Source organism: Panthera pardus, unplaced genomic scaffold (genome assembly GCF_024362965.1).
Source record: "Panthera pardus isolate Hobbes unplaced genomic scaffold, ASM2436296v1 HiC_scaffold_17, whole genome shotgun sequence".
In the NCBI taxonomy this organism is placed as follows: domain Eukaryota; kingdom Metazoa; phylum Chordata; class Mammalia; order Carnivora; family Felidae; genus Panthera; species Panthera pardus.
In genome coordinates, this window is record NW_026526732.1 from 144,999,291 (window position 1) to 145,017,673 (window position 18,383).

At 42.6% G+C, this 18,383-nt stretch overlaps 1 protein-coding gene across 2 annotated transcripts in view; it reads left to right on the top strand.

Annotated features, from left to right (window-relative positions):
- Nucleotides 1–17,944, top strand: part of STK38 (serine/threonine kinase 38) — a 42,485-nt gene extending 24,541 nt beyond the window's left edge. For both annotated transcript variants that reach the window (XM_019456941.2, XM_019456940.2), the window contains exons 7-14: nt 655–809; nt 6,244–6,346; nt 7,157–7,218; nt 12,484–12,601; nt 13,883–14,006; nt 14,198–14,293; nt 15,357–15,451; nt 15,928–17,944. In XM_019456941.2, coding sequence (XP_019312486.1) covers nt 655–809; nt 6,244–6,346; nt 7,157–7,218; nt 12,484–12,601; nt 13,883–14,006; nt 14,198–14,293; nt 15,357–15,451; nt 15,928–16,058 — 884 coding nt within the window. In that variant the 3' untranslated portion in view covers nt 16,059–17,944. The remainder of the gene's footprint in view (nt 1–654; nt 810–6,243; nt 6,347–7,156; nt 7,219–12,483; nt 12,602–13,882; nt 14,007–14,197; nt 14,294–15,356; nt 15,452–15,927) is intronic.
- Nucleotides 17,945–18,383: the final 439 nt, after the last annotated feature.

Here is an 18,383-nt window from a genome sequence, read left to right on the forward strand (position 1 = left end):
ACTTCTGAGAGGCAGCCATTGCATACCCCAGTATGTAGCATTTTCAGTTCCTTTTTAGCTTTTGTTGACTTACACTGTGCTACCTAAATCTCACCTTTTTATTTATGTTCAGGTGTTTTGTAAACAAATTGGAGAGCTTGTTTTCAGTCTCCTCATGTATTTAGTTTTTGTTTGGCATTTCAGCCTATATTTATAACAATGGCGGTATAACCTATGTGGAAATGGTAGTTTGCAGACAAATTAAAAAGTAAAGTAACTTTTTCCCCTAGTCCAAAAACTTACCCTAAGGAATTTTTTTTTTTTTTTTAAAGTGTGAGAGAATTTTCCTTTTTCTCTCCAGAATAAAATGGGAATCACTGCTTAGTGGTCAGCATCAGGTTAGGTTAAAAGCATTTTGTTCTCTGTGGCTGTGAATGTTTTACCTTTAAGTATTAGAAACTACTTACCATTTCCACCCATGTCGGCAGTGTGGGTCAGTTTCTGGAACACAAAAGAGTCCTGTTTAGCACTGCCTTATGTAGGCAGATAGGGAAGACCTATCTGAAAACTGGCACTTACTCATGCATTGTTGTGTGTGTGTTTGTGTGTGTGTGTGTGTGTGTGTGTGTGTGTATGTATGTATGTGTGTGTGTTGGCTTTGTATCTTGTTTCCAGGGGACATGATGACCCTGTTAATGAAAAAAGATACCCTGACAGAAGAGGAGACTCAGTTTTATATAGCAGAAACAGTATTAGCAATAGACTCCATTCACCAACTTGGATTCATCCACAGAGACATCAAGCCAGACAACCTTCTCCTGGACAGCAAGGTACTGTGGTGGGGGAATAGCCAGTGTGTATTTCCTCATCTGAGCAATGTCTGCTTTAACACCTGCAATGCTTGTGGTAATCACAGGGAGCCACGAATTGCTTTGTATAGTCTTTGTATAGCTTTCTCTTTTTTTATAGGTAAGTTTGCTGCTACTTCCCCTCTCTGAAAGGTGTATGATTCTATAATTTGAACACTCTTCTTAAAAATAAAGGACATCTTTGAAAATGATTAAGAGGAAAATTGATTTAAAGTTTATTTATTTTGAGAGACAGAGCGAGGGAAGGGCAGAGAGAGGGGGAGAGAGAGAATCCCAAGCAGATACTGCACTGTCAGTGCAGAGCCTGATGTGGGGCTCGATCTCACGAACTGTAGTATCATGACCTGAGCTGAAATCAAGAGTTGGACGCCCTGGAAACTGATTTAGAAGCTTATTTTATAATAAAGCCAAAGGTACCGTCTTTTCCTAGCCCATAATTAACTATAATTTTAGCATATAATTAACTCTACTGATGCATCACCTATTGGGAATCCCTTTGTTGGGCAACCTTATTCTTGAACCCAGTCAAGAACTGGGAAGTAAGGCAAACAAAAACAGCAGTCTGTGCCAGAGTTCAGGTTCCAGATCTTTTGTCCTTTGCTTAAAGAAGAGTCTTGCTCAACCTCTGGACTGGCCTATGTATTCTTTAGCCATGCAAACGAGTTCAGTTGCTTGTTTTTTTTTTTTTTTTTTAATTTAAAAAAAAAATTTTTTTTTTAACGTTTATTTATTTTTGAGACAGAGAGAGACAGAGCATGAACGGGGGAGGGTCAGAGAGAGAGGGAGACACAGAATCTGAAACAGGCTCCAGGCTCTGAGCAGTCAGCACAGAGCCCGACGCGGGGCTCGAACTCACGGACCGCGAGATCGTGACCTGAGTCGAAGTCGGACGCTCAACCGACTGAGCCACCCAGGTGCCCCTCAGTTGCTTGGTTTTTAAACTCACAGCAGATCAGAAGAGAACCCCTGTGTTGCTAGGTTTCTGGCTGCTCCTTGGCAGGCCTCCCCACTGTCCAGTCCTCATTTATCTATAAAGTGAGGATATCGATCCAGAGAAGCTCCACAGTCCCTTCCAGCTTTAACATTTTAGGGGTGCTGGGTGGCTCAGTTGGTCAAACGTCTGGCTTATGGCTCAGGTTGCAGTCTCATAGTTCTTGGGTTTGAGCCCTGCATCAGGCTCTCTGCTGTCAGTGTGGAGCCTACCTTGGATCCTCTGTCTCCCTCTCTCTCTGACCCTTCCCTGCTTGTGCTCTCTCTCTCTCTGAAAAAATAAAAATAAACATTAAAAAATTTTTTAGAATGTTCTGTTCTGTTACACAGAATTGTTGTCTGGACTTTTAAAGAGAAAAGTGAATTGAATTCTTTGAGTATTTTTCTGTTCTTTTCTTTTCTTTTCTTTTCTTTTTTTTATGTATTTAAGTAATCTACACCAACATGTGGCTCAAACTCACAACTCCAACATCAAGAGTCACATGCTCCACCGACTGAGCCAGCCAGGCGTCCCTCTTCTTGTCTTTTAATAGTTTTCTTGCTGTCTTTGAAAAACCTGAACTTGGGGCGCCTGGGTGGCACAGTCGGTTGAGTGTATAACTTCGGCTCAGGTCATGATCTCACAGCCTGTGAGTTCAAGCCCCGTGTCAGGCTCTGTGCTGACAGCTCAGATCCTGGAGCCTGCTTTGGATTCTGTGTCTCCCCCTCTCTCTGCCCCTCTCCCACTCATGCTCTGTCTCTCTCTCTGTGTCGAAAATAAATATTAAAAAATTAAAAAAAAAAAAAAAGGAAAAAAAAAGAAAAACCTGAACTTTTGGTGTAGGTTCTTTTTTTTTTTTTAATTTTTTTTTTTCAACGTTTTTTATTTATTTTTGGGACAGAGAGAGACAGAGCATGAACGGGGTAGGGGCAGAGAGAGAGGGAGACACAGAATCGGAAACAGGCTCCAGGCTCCGAGCCATCAGCCCAGAGCCTGACGCGGGGCTCGAACTCACGGACCGCGAGATCGTGACCTGGCTGAAGTCGGACGCTCAACCGACTGCGCCATCCAGGCGCCCCTGGTGTAGGTTCTTTAAAAAAACTATCTTTCTATTTCAAGAAGGCTGGAGATTTATCAAATAATTTCTTTTTCGTGATCATAAGAATAATGTGTATGCACAGAAGAAAATTTGAACAGTACAAAGAGTTATAAAGAAGAAACATACCTATAATCTCATCATTCAAAGATAACCACTATTTTGGTACAATAGCTTCAATACCTTCTCTGTTTGTGTCTATAATTGATATACAGTTAACATCCTAAAAGTAGCTTGTAGCTTGGTATTCTGCTTTTAAAATGTTAATGTATATATTGGGGCACCTGGGCAGCTCAGTCGATTAAGTGTCTAACTTGATCTTGGCTCAGGTCATGATCTCACAGTTTGTGAGTTGGAGCCCTGCATCAGGCTTTGCACTGGGCATGGAGCCTCCTTAGGATTCTGTCCCTCTCTCTGCCTCTCCCTTGCTTGCTTTCTCCCTCAAAAGTAAATAAATAAGGGGCGCCTGGGTGGCGCAGTCGGTTAAGCGTCCGACTTCAGCTCAGGTCACGATCTCGCGGTCTGTGAGTTCGAGCCCCGCGTCAGGCTCTGGGCTGATGGCTCAGAGCCTGGAGCCTGCTTCCGATTCTGTGTCTCTCTCTCTCTGCCCCTCCCCCGTTCATGCTCTGTCTCTCTCTGTCTCAAAAATAAATAAACGTTAAAAAAAAAATTAAAAAAAAAAAGTAAATAAATAAACTTAAAAAAAAGAAAGAAAGATTTAGAATCTTCTCTGAAGGTTCTCTGAACCTAAAAAAAATGTTAATGTATATAAACGTATTTTTCTGTCATTCTATGTATATAAATTTTTTTAATGTTTATTTTTGAGAGACAGAGCCAGAGCACAAGCAGGGGAGGGGCAGAGAGAGAGGGAGACACAGAATCCAAAGCAGGCTCCAGGCTCTGAGCTGCCAGCACAGAGCCCGACGTGGGGCTCAAACCCATGAACCATGAGATCATGACCTGAGCCAAAAGTTGGACCCTTAACCGACTGAGCCACCCAGGCGCCCCTCAGATATATTTTAATAAAGCACTGGCCCTACTTTGTGTAGTCAGGTTCAGATGCCCTGATCCTGTGCCCCAGGTGCCTTAGTGCAGGTTTAGTTGCACCCTGTAGTCTCTGTTCAGGTCTAGCAGACATATTGAAAGCCAAGAACTTGGGGCCTCAATATAATGAGGAGGAGTGGGGAACCCTTTTAGGTGCAGGTTTACTCTCTACAAGATGCTAGCCCAGACTTGTAGAAAGATGTTTTCACAAGCGAGCTCATTTCGGTGTTCAACCATACAGATTCTAGAAGTGAAAGTGTAGATGTTTTGAGTTCCTGCCACATACTTAGGATACCTACAGAATTCCCTGAAAATTTAGGCTTGAATAGCATTTGTTCCAGATACTGCTTTTTAAGACACTCTCTTTCCTTAGAGGTGTCCAGGTGAAATGTAATTTTGAGAACTCTAAATTAAACTCTGTTCCTTGACTTATACAACAAGTTGTTTAAAGATCTGAAAAAAATGATACCAGGTTAGCAGGTTCAAATCTGTCTTTGTTTGGCAGTTTACTTTGTTGGGCATATATACACGCATGGGTACGCATACACACACGGCCAAACCTAATGGGATTTCTTCAAAACAAAACAAAATAAAACTGACCCATCTGAGCAGGGCTTCTGTAGCCTCATGTATCCTGAGAAGTTTGTATATTAAGGCCCAAGGATGTCCTGGAGGAAGGTGGTATGGATAGATCACAGATGTTGAAGTCTTTGGCCACACCACTTTTTTTTTTTTTAAGTTTATTTATTTATTTTGAGAGAGAAAGCAGCGGCAGGGGGTGGGGGTGTGGAACAGAGAGGGAGAGAGAGAATCCCAGGCAGGCTCCACACTATCAGCACGGAGCCTGGTGCGGGGCTTGAACTCACAGACCGTGAGATCATGACCCGAGCTGAAGCCAGGAGCTGGACTCAACTGACTGAACCACCCCGGTGCCCCTGGCCACACCACTTCTAAGTGTGTGACCTTGAGCAATGTAGATCCCTGAGCATCAGGATTCCCTCCCCTATTTTTGGTTTTACCTCCTTATCTACTTGAAATTTCACTACCCCAAGAACACCTGTCTCTTACTTAGAGCTAGTTATGTGCCAGGCACTAGGTTAAGATCTTTACATGCATTAATTGTCATCATTCCTACCAAGAAGATATCATTATCTCCATTTTCCAGGTGGGATCAGGGGATTGGAGAGGGTAAGGGAATCTTGGTCTGGGAGAAGGAACATGGATTGATTTTTGGTTTTGGTTCTGCCATTTCACCAGCAAGCCATTTAATGAGTCTGAGTCAGTGAAATGTGACTTAAGAGTTATAAATGAGATTACACATTTAAAGCGTGGGGCCTGGCTCAGAGGAGGTGTGAGTGTTCCTTGAAGAGTATGATAAAGTCAGACACTTATGACTGAAATACAGTATAGCAACATTTGTCAAGAACTATGTAATAAAGTTTATTCTCTGTCTTTGGAATAATTTATTCCTTGGAATGTATCCTAATGAAATAGTTCAAGCAGAGAAGAAGTTATATGAACAAAGATTTATTTACTCATTAACAATCATTTATTAAGACCATCCTCTGTACCGTGCATGGTTAGATTTGGGGGCACAGACCCTCTCTATCACAGGGTGCTTATAATCCACATTACATGGAGTGAGGAATTAGAAATGGAATAAACACCCAGTATGAGGAGGATGGTTAGGTAAACAATGATGTACTAAGTCATTTGAATATTATGTACACATTAAAAATGGTGATTTTGAAGACCATATAGAAACACAGGAATATTTGAGTGCATTAGGTTAAGAAGTAGTAAGAGTATCTTTATTTTTTTAAGTTTATTTTGAGAGAGCGAGGGGCGGAGAGAGAGGGAGAGGGCGAGAATCCCAAGCAGGCTCTGCATATCAGCGCGGAGCCTGACTTGGGGCTTAAACTTACAGACTGCGAGATCACAACCTGAGCTGAAACCAGGAGCCAGACGCTTAACCGACTGAGCCACCCAGGAGCCCCAAGAAGTAGTAAAAGTATTTTTAGATGCCATGGAGAGTTCAACTATGTTGGGAATTTTATGTTTGGACAAAAAGATAATATGTAAGAATTGAAATACTTTTATTCGAATAATAGGATTTGGGGTGATCTTTTAAAAATTTATTTTTAATTTATTTTTCCCTATAATCAAAGAAAAAAAGACAGTATACTTTGTGGAGGTGTATTGGATACTATAAGGAGCTAGAGAACAGAATGTTTGTTCTACATCCATGAATGTTCATCCATTACCTTGTTTCTTCTTCCCCATAGGGCCACGTGAAGCTTTCTGACTTTGGCCTTTGCACAGGACTGAAAAAAGCACATAGGACTGAATTTTATAGGAATCTGAACCACAGCCTCCCCAGTGATTTCAGTAAGTGTAAACAATGATGTTAGCCTTTTTATCCCTTACCTGGGCATAGAAGAGCTGTTACCCTGGTAACCAAAATATGCAGGACAGATTAGGAGATTCTCCTGGCATGAATCTAGAGAATAAAAATATCTTCTCAGGTGTGCCTGTGGTTTTTATTGTATGTGAGGCAAGATGAGTGCTACCAGATGTACTAAGGCTGATGTTGCAAAGAGCCTTCTTTGGAGCTCTACTGAGAAGGTTACTGGGGATGAATGTGGGGCAGGCAAGCAAAAGTAGTAGAGGAAAATGTCCTGGGACCAGCTCCAGATTAGATTTATCCCAGGTGCTTCTTTCTGTTGTGGCAGAAAGACATTGATCTTTATGAGTGTTACTTTCACTCCAGTCCTGTCAAACCATTGAAACTGTGTGGTACAGTTACAGTTTATCCTGGAGAACTTAAGCCAAAAATGTACTATAAATTCAGAAGTCTCTGATTATGTACCAAGTACTATTCTTGGAAACTTGATGGTAGCTTTGAGAAATTATCAATGTCTAGGTCCACTTTGGGACCTTTGCTTCTGATGAAACTGTATTCCCCGTAATTCTGATGAAGGCCTGGCCACATGATCCACGTGACTGTATGATTCTTTGAGCTAATGCTTCAGTGCCTTTGATTTGGATTTACAGACTTGCTGGGAAGTGTTATTCAGAGTTACTAATGTATGGGCAGAAAAGCAAAACTTTAAGGCTTCATGTGGCTTGAACCAGCCCAAAAAAGTAGTAAACATACCTGTTTGAACTTTGATTAGAACTTGTCGTCTCTACTTTTAGCTTTCCAGAACATGAATTCCAAAAGGAAAGCAGAAACCTGGAAAAGAAATAGACGTCAGCTAGTAAGTAATATCTGTGGCTTCTTAAATGCTACAAACCAAGTATGAACAAATTTTAAAAATAGGTACATAAATTTGCATTCAGTAAATGTTTACAGCACATCTGTTCCTTGCTTTTAAGATTATCTTAATAGAACGCTGTCATTGTGTCCGTGGAGTGAAAGGTAATCTTTTGAAGGAGGGAAGATAGTATTGTTCAGGTTGTGACATTTTCAGTGGAGGACTTCATTTTGAGTTCTTACGTTCGTGACAAGCCCTTTCCTTCCTACTCCCCTTGTTGCCTGTTTTTATGGTGGTAAAGGGGTTATCTTTAAGCTGGAGGTCTCTCAAGATGAAACTAAGTTACAAATACCTACCCAGAACTTTAAGGCAGTGGGTCTCAAACTTTTACAATTTTGATTCACTTAGGCAAGTCAAGACTCTTCAATTCACCTGCCCCACCCTTTCCTACCTTGTGGTGGAAAAGAGGACTTAGTGATAAAAATTGGAGAGCAGTTTAAGGGAAGTGCTTATAATTTACTTTATAAGTATTTAAGTATATACACATGAAATTATGTCCTACAAGCTTAAAAATAAGTAACATTATTGCATTTACCTATTGATAGTATGTTGGAAGTTATTTAAATAAGTATAGATTAACCAGTGAAATATTGCAGTCTAGGCAAACTTTTATTCCGAATCATTCATTTATATTTGAAGTGCAGTCCAGTGTCTAGTTCTTGGAAAATTATTGACCGGACATCACAGAAATGTGTATCACGACATTCTTAGGCTTTGTTAGAAGCCCATAGCAAATGAGGTAAATGATGGTAAAGTTAAACTAACAACTGGTCTTAGGAAGCAAGAGTAGCGGCTGGGGAAAATGATGACTAACTCGGAATGATGGCCACGCACATGTATCATCTAGAAATGGCGGCACCTCTGCTAGTCGGTGTATACGGTAGTGACTTGGCAGGTTTGTCAAATAGTGTGTTCGGTCAGACTTCTTATTCTTAGTGAAACGCTGAATCAGAGTTCTCTGTAGTATCTTTAGTAACTCATTGAGTAGGTCGCTGGTAGTAGCTGGCTGTCATGGTGAAAAAGGATGCCTGTAAGGTTAAGAAAGCATCAAAAGAAAGGCTTGCATTTTTTGATTTGAGGCCCACTGGTAGGCCTCAGACCATGCTATGAGCATAATGAATATTTTTGTTAAACCTGGGCCGTGGAGGAGGCATGGTCTTAAACCAAACACTTCTGGAGAGGTGGTAACTGAAATTCATCTTTGTTATCTTTTTTCTAACGTTAACTTGGGGATACTTAAGGTTGGTATAGTCAGTCACATCATAGTCTCCTTTCCTTAGGAACTCTGATACTCTTGAAGTGTTTGAATTCTATATGTGGTTGAAAAACTGTTTACATAGCGTGTTGAGGGTTAGGAAATGCCAGGAACAAATTTGATCAGATGCTTCTATTGTGTCTCTCCATAGAGCAGTAGATCTTAACCTTGGCTGCACATCAGAATCACCTGTGGACTTCAGAACCTATTGATGTCTGGGTCCCACTCCCAGAGATTGATTCGGTTGGTTTGGGGCATATAATCTGTGTATTTGATTTTTTGAAAGGACTCTGGGTGATTTTACTGTATTGTGAAGGTTGAGGGCCTCCACTAAAGAGACCGTTTCTTAAATAGTAGCTCCTGCATTATTGGGAAACTGATATTTACCTGTGTTTTGGAAGCTAACATAAGATAAGGCTCTTCTGTGATTTTTTATTATTTTTTTTTAAAGCAAGCCAGGGTTTAACTTTTGGCCACTGGGCTAAAATATTTATATTTGTTTTTTTAAGTAATCTCTGCCCAACGTGGGACTCGAATTTACAACCTTGAGGTGAAGTTACATGCTCTACCAACTGAGCCACCAGGCACCCCAATCCCTGGTTTTATAATACAAATCTTTTAACAAATAAGATTTACTTAGCGCTTGGCTTTGCTGTAATAAATCTACTTTCTGAATTGAAGGGTTGCTGTAGTTTCTTCGCCTTTATAATTAGAATGAAAATACTTCTTGGGGAGGGTCCAGTCCGTGTCTCAGACTTTATTTTTACTTACTTCTTTATTTAAAGTTATTTATTTTTTTTGAGAGAGAGCAAGCATGCGTGCACATTGGAGCAGGGGGTGGGGCAGAGAGAAGGGAGAAGGAGAGAGAGAATCCCAAGCGGGCTCCACGCAGTCAGTGCAGAGCCTGACTGGGGCTCTATCCCATGAACTGTGAGATCGTGACCTGAGCTGAAATCAAGAGTCAGATGCCTAAACAACTGAGTCACCCAGGCGCCCCCATGTCTCAGACTTTGAAACAACTGGCATTTCTGTTATTTAATATTTGTATTTAAGAGAAAACCATGTAAAAAAGAAAAAACAATGTACAATTCTATATGGAAAAAATGGATTCCTGCCTTACAGTATACACAAAAATAAATTGTAGATGGAAAATAAAACTTGAAAAATTTTAGAAGAAAGAACAGGGCAGTGTATTCATGATCTTGGAGTAAGGAAGGATTTTTTTTTTTTTTAAATATGAAGATAAGTACCGGTCATAAAACTTGATTTTACTACTTTAAAGGAAAAAAAACCCTTCTGTATATTGAAAGACATAAACAAATGAAAAATAAGCCACATGCTCCCACTGCTTTGGGATTATCTTATAATTCATGTGCATGCCCTACAAGCAGCACTTCTGCCCCTAGTCATATGGTCTGGGGCATCTTGTGCTTGGGAACCAGGAGCCATGGATAAGAATGTTCACTGCATTTTTGCAATAGCAAAAAACTGGAACTAACCCAGTGTCCATAGGCAGGAAAATGGTTACACTGTGGGATAGAATATTTTACAACCATGAAAATAGTTGAACTACAGCTGCATGTGACATCATGGACCAATTTTAGGAACAAGACATTGAGAAGAAAAATAGCAGAAGACTGCATGTAGAATGACATCATTTTTACAAAGCCCCAAAATAAAACTAAGATCTCATTTAGAGAGAGACGTGGGCAAAATTAAATTTCTTTAGGAATGATAAACAAAATTGACCTGTAAGGTCAGATTAGGAGGTTAGGAGAGGTGGGCTGACAGAAGGGAGAGGAGTGCAAATTTAGGTCTAATGACATTGGGAATAATTCAGTTCTTTAGTTGAACTTATAGTTATTCATTTTTATTATCATGCCTCATAATTTGATAATCACACATTTTTGGGTATATAATAAATTATCACATCACTTAAAAATGATAATAAAAATGATAATCCTCACACTGGGAGAAGATATTTTCAATTTCTAAAACTAAAAAGGATTAATTTCCTGAATCCCAGGATTAATGCCGTGATTCATAGAGAATTCCAATGAATCAATTAAAAAAAAAAAAGATAATGCAACTAAAAAAACAAATGGGCAAAGGATCTGAATGGGAATTCACAGAAAAAAGACCTGAGTGGCTAATTAATATATAAATACATGTTCAAGCTTACTAGAAATAAAGGGAATGCAAATTAAAACATAAGATCCCATTTCATGTTCATCAGATTGGCAAAAATTAGAAAGTCTGACAAAACCAAGTGTTGGTGAGATATGGAATACCAGGAGCTCATCCCCGCTGGGGGTGTTTAAATGGGTATAACCACTTTGGAGGCTAGTTGGAAGACATCTGGTTAAGTTGGAGATGTTCATAATGCAGGACCCAGTGATACTGTTTCTGGTATATCCTCGAGAGAAATTCTCACTGTAGTGCCTAGGAGGTGTCACGGGAATGTTTACTCAGGTGTTGTCATAGTGAAACATTAGAAGCAACAGAAGAATGGATAAAAAAAACATTATGACATTTGTATAATGGACAGGTGTACAGCAGTGAAATGGGTGAGCCAGAGCTCTGTGAATAAATCTCAAAATCATAATGTTAAGTTAAATAAGCAAGTTGTAGCATTATGTAGAATAATTAAGCACCAGATGAAACCTTTTATTAAAAGTTGAAATGTTCGGGAAGTAATATCATGCCAGTTATGCAAATATTCATACAAGCATAGCACTGCAACTTTAGGGTGGTTTTGACTTCAGTAGGAGAGGAGGGAGGATCTGGTTTTAATTGTGTAGTTTTGTGTTTAAAAAAGTTGATCTGAGACAAATATGGCGGATTATTCATCTTGTTAGTATGGGCAGTTGGTACACGTGTGTTGTATTGTCCTGTTTTTTTTTTTTCTGTATGTTTGCAGTATTCCTTAGTAAATATTTTCCAAAGACAACACAGGTATACTTTTTTTTATTTTAGAAGTTCTACAAGGGCGCCTAGGTGGCTCAGTTGGTCGGGCATCCGACCTCAGCTCAGGTCATGATCTCGCAGTTTGTGAGTTCAGGCCCCGCGTCGGGCCCTGTGCTGACAGCTCAGAGCCTGGAGTCTTCTTTGGATTCTGTGTGTCCTCCTCTCTCTGCCCCTCTTCCACTCGTGTGCTCTCTCTCTCTCTCAAAAATAAATAAATGTTAAAAAAAAAAAAGTACTATAATATCAGAAGCACTTAGATAAAGCTGAGTCTTCTGTGTTGTAAACTCTCAAATTCTGAGCACAGTGGAAGGCTCTGAGTGTACTTCCCCCTAGTATTGTAGTCCTTGTATATATGACAGTAGATTACTTGAATTTAGAAAAATTTCCCCTAAGAACTATTTACATAAATAAGTTTGGTAAATTGATGTAAATCTCTAACCTATAGGATATGACTAGCTTGTGATAGATAATAAAGCTTCCCTTTATGATTTTGTCAAATCGAGGAATGTTGGTGGTAGAAAGAGGGAGGATTTAGACAAGGTACTAAATTTGCACACTGAGCTCTGCCACTTAACTAGTTCTGAGCCTGTGAACAAAGCTGCTTTGGGAGTTAGATTTTTTGTATCTGCAAAGTTGGACTACTAAAGTCCTCTTTACCGAGTTGTGTCAGGACTAAATAGGCTCATAAGCATTTAAGTACAGAGCCTGGCATTCTCTGGGTATTCAGTCACTTACGGTACTAGTGAACATGGATCCTGTGTCCTGGTGGACTGTGGGCTTTGGCTGTATTTGGGAATGGTCTCTCGCCTCACTGTTCATTTTGGAAGTGCTCTGGCAAATCAGACTTGCCATGAAGCTCCTGGGCCATCCTGTGCAGTTAGTTTGGGGGTAGCCGTAGATGGTGCTTGAAACCTTTGGTCTCTGGAGCAGAACTCTGGGCACCCTCCTGCCTGCTGAGCCCCCCTGATGCGTGCTACCTGTTTCAGGCTTTCTCCACAGTAGGCACTCCTGACTACATTGCTCCTGAGGTGTTCATGCAGACCGGGTACAACAAGCTCTGTGATTGGTGGTCGCTCGGCGTGATCATGTACGAGATGCTTATCGGTAAGTTGCATGCTTTCAGGGGGCTTTCTCTGTGCAGCCAGGGTTGAGTCGCATACTGATAATAGACTGTTTCGATTAGGGGTGGTCTAAGCACTTCTCCCCTCTTGTCTTTCAACGTGAAGTTTCCTAGGCAGAAAGCTTGGCCGTCAAATAGCCAAGTATATTCTCTGGCCTGCTGGCATCCTGCGGTTGCTTTGCTGATCATTTATCCATTCTGCATTTTCATCCTCTCCATCTGGCAGCTCTTTCAGTCACTGACATTTGTTAAACATTCGTTGTATGCAGGGAACTTTAACTGGGCATTGCCTCACATACTCTTTACTTATTTGCTGTCCCCTTCCTTTCTCTAAGCCTTCAAAGCATGGAATCCTCTGATCTCTCTCCCTCTTATTTGGATGGTGTGTCTGGGTATTTGGGGGACACTCTGGTCGGCGGGGGGTGGAGTGGTCATATGCCCGAGAGCACTAGAAGAGTAAGTGTATCGTGGCTGCACTGAGTGATTCTGTGGGTGACTAGTGTGGCCTCTGGCGGCGTTGTCTCTGGAGACGCTGGATGGATGCCGGTGGAGGCAGATGTAATCTGTGTGGAGAGCACGCGGAGTAATATGGTATGAGAGTATTTATCCTCTTGCCTGTAGTTCTCAGTAAGAGGCATGGTGGTCACTTTTAAAGCCTGTGGTTTTGTTTTTTTTTTTCTTTTTATGTTTGTTTATTTCTGAGACAGAGACAGAGCACAAGCGGGGGAGGGGAGAGAGAGAGGGAAATACAGAATCCAAAGCAGGCTCCAGGCTCTGAGCTGTCAGCTCAGAGCCCGACGTGGGGCTCGAACCCACCAACTGCGAGATCACGACCTGAGCCGAAGTCGGACGCTTAATGGATTGAGCCATCCAGGCGCCTCCCTGGTTTTTTTCTTACCAACTTGTTTGGCACTTTACCCGCGTAAGGATATTCCTAGAACGGAGTCATTTCTTAATGATGTTCCACCCTTTCCTTCTTCTTTGGGCGCAGTGGTTTCCATGTGTGCAGCCTCTGTGTGTCCTCCCTTCTTTTCCCAACTTCAGCTCTGAGCCGGCTCCTTTTGTGGTACCAGAAGCACAAACTCACTTTGAGTTTAGGAGTTTGGGGGAGAATGAAAAATTAGTTCAGATGTTTTCTGGAATGAGTGGAAATCTTGTGCGTGTCATGGAGGGTTGAAGATATATAGAATCATCTTAAGGAGAATACTTCAGGCGGATTCAAAGTTCTGGGATGTAAAAGCTCTGAAGTGCTTTTTTTATTACAGGCTACCCACCTTTCTGTTCTGAGACCCCTCAAGAGACATATAAGAAGGTGATGAACTGGAAAGAAACTCTGACTTTTCCTCCAGAAGTTCCTATTTCTGAGAAAGCCAAGGATCTAATTTTGAGGTATTAGAGAACACCTCCCACCCAGGCTTTTTGACATGAATGAATTCGTATTTTTAAACTTAAATTATTACCTGGGTCTGCCCCCTGCTCTCTCCCATCCCTCTGTTTGAAAAAGGGGGGGAGGGGGGCGTTCTTTTTCTGTTTCCAAAGAGATTACTTGAGGTATGCTGAAAGGCCTCTGTGTTTTCCAGATTCTGCTGTGAGTGGGAACATAGAATTGGAGCCCCTGGAGTTGAGGAAATCAAAAGTAACTCTTTTTTTGAAGGCGTTGACTGGGAACATATCAGGTATAGCCATATAAAAGTTTTTGGGATTATTTTAGAAAGTCTGTAATTTGTTTAATAGTAATTTAGAAACACTGTTATTGGTAAGTCACGTTAGGGAAGAGAGCTGCTCAGAGATTCAGGGTCTTTTCTTGTCTTTGTTCGCGGTGAGGATTGGGAGTTGGGGCTTCCTGTCAGCCGTGTGGCGTGGGGTATGGGGAAGCCAGCAGTTATTTCCAGAGTGAAGTGAACTTCGGGTTCCGTGGTGAAGGGAGCACCTAGGAAGCACGTTGCCCTTGCTTTCACCTAGAACACACCAGCTTCTCTATACCAGGGGGCCACCAGCAGGGCTGTCCCCACGCACAGGGAGGTAGGGAAGAAAGTGGAAGAAGGATGGGGGTGGGGAGGGAGGTGGACGGGGCCACGGTGGCGGTGGCGGAGCGCAGCCAGTGGCAGCAACAGCCTGCACCGCCTGCTGCCGTCCGACCTTCTTACTCAGGTTGGTTGGTTGCCAGACAGAAGGCGAAGACGTCATCTCTCGTGATTGTGTTCTGACTTACATTCCTGTAAGTTTTACCTCCGCCTCAGCCACTCTCTTTGTTGACAACCTCTGGTAGAAGGAGGCGCAGAGCCTTTCGTGAGGGAGCACCCAGAGGTTTACTTGCCCTTTTTACAGACAGGGCAGGCCTTGAGGGGAGTGCATTAAGTTTAGATTTTCGTTTTTCTCACTATTTTTGTCTTTCTTCCCAGCTGTGAAAAATTGTTATTTGTATTTTTTCATTTGGTTTGGATGCGGTCAGGTGGCCTGGTCGCTCGGTGTCGCGAGCTTTTCAGAGAAAGTAAATGCTGCCTGCCAACGGATAGTCCTCCCACGTCAGACCCGGGGGCTTTTTAAGTTTATTTATTTTGAGAGCGAGCGAGTGAGTGAGCACAGGCCGGGGAGGGGCAGACAGCAAGAGAGAGAATCCCAAGCAGGCTCTGTGCTATCAGCGCCCCGACCAGAGGGCTTTTTTGGAGAAAGACTTAATCAGCAGTGATGCGCGTGATTACTGACCACAGTCATTTTTGACATGTCTGTTCTTGGCAGAGAGAGACCTGCTGCAATATCTATTGAAATCAAAAGCATCGATGATACCTCAAACTTCGATGAGTTTCCGGAGTCTGATATCCTTAAGCCAACAGGTAATATCACCAACACTGCCTCCTGCTGCCTCATAGGTACATCATTTCCGCTCCCATTTTGGGGTTGTGTTTACAAGTCAGGTAGAGGAACGTCAGTTCTTTCGGTTCTTTGCGAGTAGTTTTCCAGTGCTAATGCTGGGCAGCAGTGACACCGTGTCGAATGGAGACTGAATACAAACTCCCATGTTTGAACTGGATGGGTAAATCACACAGGTTTGTTCTTTGGTTTTTATTTGTTACATTAAAGGTTAGATAACCTGAAATGACAGAAGTGGGAAAATACAACTTTTAAAGTATCCGTGAAAAATAGGAGGTTCAAAGAACATAGGCAAGCAAACGCAGGCAGTTCGCAGAGTGAAAAACAATGTTTCCCAAATAGAAACTGTGGTATCTTCTTCAGAATGTCATGTCTTCAGTACTGAGTAGTCCATTCGGGTGAGGCAGTGAATCAATTCTCACATCTATTTCTTTCCCAGTGGCTACAAGTAATCACCCTGAGACTGACTACAAGAACAAAGACTGGGTCTTCATCAATTACACATACAAGCGCTTTGAGGGCCTCACGGCTCGGGGGGCAATACCTTCCTACATGAAAGCAGCAAAATAGTATCCTTGAACTAGAACCCTAAATGGAGCGGAGTTCTTTGTACAACATTGCGGTTTTCCTCTCACATGCTCTTTTGAAAGAGTTTCCAAGAAGTTTCCGGAACCCACCGGTGTGTCATGGTAAACTCCTGAAATGCGATAGTAAGTGGAGTCTCTTCCGTAATGCATCCGAAAACCTGTAGAACAAAGACGACCATTTCTACTGCATCGGCCATAAACAGCTGTGCTGCTTCTTCAGAAGCATCGTGAGCCAATTTGATAGAGGTTTTAAAAAACTCGTTTTCCTAAGTTCATCAGAATGAAGGAGAAAAAACAGCCATCATCAAACATTATTGAGATTGTAACACGTACTTACTGAATATCAGCCAATTTCTATGATTTTTGTGACAGACACGCTTTCTGCCAAGCCCACCAAGTATTTCTTTTCCTTTACAGCTAAAAGCTCCATAGTACTAAGGAAATAAAGCAATAACGAAAGCCTCAGCAGCCAGCACTCTGGCTGAAGGAGATGCCCCACCGTCCTCTGAGGGGGTGGTGGGGGGCTTCTCCCCATACCTCGGCCTCGGGTGAGTGGCTTGGATAGCCACCATTCACGGTGCACTTTATTTATGGTACTAGCATAAAGACCCGCAATCCAGTGATTTCTCTCCTCCTGCCCATCTAAAATACTCAAGCTGCTTTTCTGAGTGTTGATGGGGGATACTAGCTCCATCTCTCACTGCTTTCAGAAGGCCCAGAAGCCACGGGGCCTTGCCAAGGAGTCCCAGATCACGGGGAAAACCTTCAGTGTCTCTTCATGGCCGTATCAGAAAATCCGTAAGACGGACGTTGTTGTGGACCAGCGATAGCCGCAGGCGCTGCCAGCAGGAACTCGGTTCCTTCCTGGGAACACAGCAGGGAGAGTCCGGGCAGAGGCAGGAAGCCTGGAACCTCTCTTGGCTAAGGTGCTGCTCCTGCTTGGTCTCTGGAACCTTCTTGGAAGTGAAGGAACCAGCCCCCTAGAAAGTGCAGAGCCAGCCTACGAATCCGTGTAAAGTTCACTCCTCAGTCCTTGATGCAGCTGTGTTTTGTCTTCTCTCTCGGTATTTCTCCTCTCCGATTTAAGTAACCATTTTGCCTTGGAATCATGATTACGAATTTTTCCTTTGCAGATGCCTTCCTGGGGGATGCGCCTCCACCCAAAGGGTAGCCTGCAGCTCTGGCTGACCAGGCCTCTCCGCTGTGGCATTCTCACGAGAGACCCTCTGAATTTTAGCACAAAGTGCCTTTTCTTTCACAGCTGCCACCACCTTTAGAGGAATTTTGCTGCGTCAGAAAAATGTGGAGGCTCCATTTTAATGCATTATTTTAAAATTTTTGATGACTCTTTAAGCATCATTTGCACCTGTGTGGTAATTTTGCCTGTTGCAAAGCATCATGGCCAAGCTACAACTGGGAGTCTGCTTTCTGCTAGGCTTGAGGTTAGGATCAACTTGACAGTGTGTCCTAGCTCAGCCATTCAGCAAAGAAAAATGGGGTAATATCAGAGTTACAGTAGTAAATGAAACTGCTTTGGGTTTTAATGTCTTAGAGGAAGAAAAAAAAGGAATATAGGGAAGTATTAACTTTGGATGAAGGTAATGTTTGCCCCTTAATCTTTCATTCGTGGTCTGTTAGTGACAAGGAAGTAAATGAGATTCTTTTGTGTAACTTGGTAGTTCCTTTGTATTACCCAATAGTTGACGTTTTGATCCCCAGGTGTTTTGCAAGTATGTGTGGTAAGCACGCTCAAGAGAAGTTAACAGGAGTGGTGATGGTGTGTGGGGAGTGGCAGGGGATGGTTTGTTTTAGGGGAAAATGCCCACATTTTAAACTTCTGAATAAAACTGTGTGAGAAAACACCGTGAACCTGATGTGTTTTAAAGCAAGTGTGGCTTGTGACTCTAAGGGGCAGAGTGCTGGTGGCTTCTTCCAGCCCCTTTGTCTGCGGACCATTGCATATGCAGGCAGAGTCTTTTTCTGTCTCGGGGAGGCTGGGACCTGCTTTCGCGTTAGCTGAGAACGCGTCTTCTGAATCGGTGTTTGTGTGAGAGCCGCTCCTCTGTTGACCCTGAGCGTCTGTTCTTCCCACCGGCTGCAGGGCTGCACGGTGGGGGTCTCCCCCTGCAGCTAGGCCAAGGGCAGAGTGGCTGACAAAAATGCCGTCAGTTGGCTGGTCCTTTGTACAGCTGTTTACCCCGCCTGGGGTCAACCGGGAACCTCACAGCCTCCTGGGATGGGGCTTCTCGGCCCTCCAGGTCCACCGGGGCAGGAGTCCTGTTGGGTCCCCCTCTGGCTTAGGGAAAGG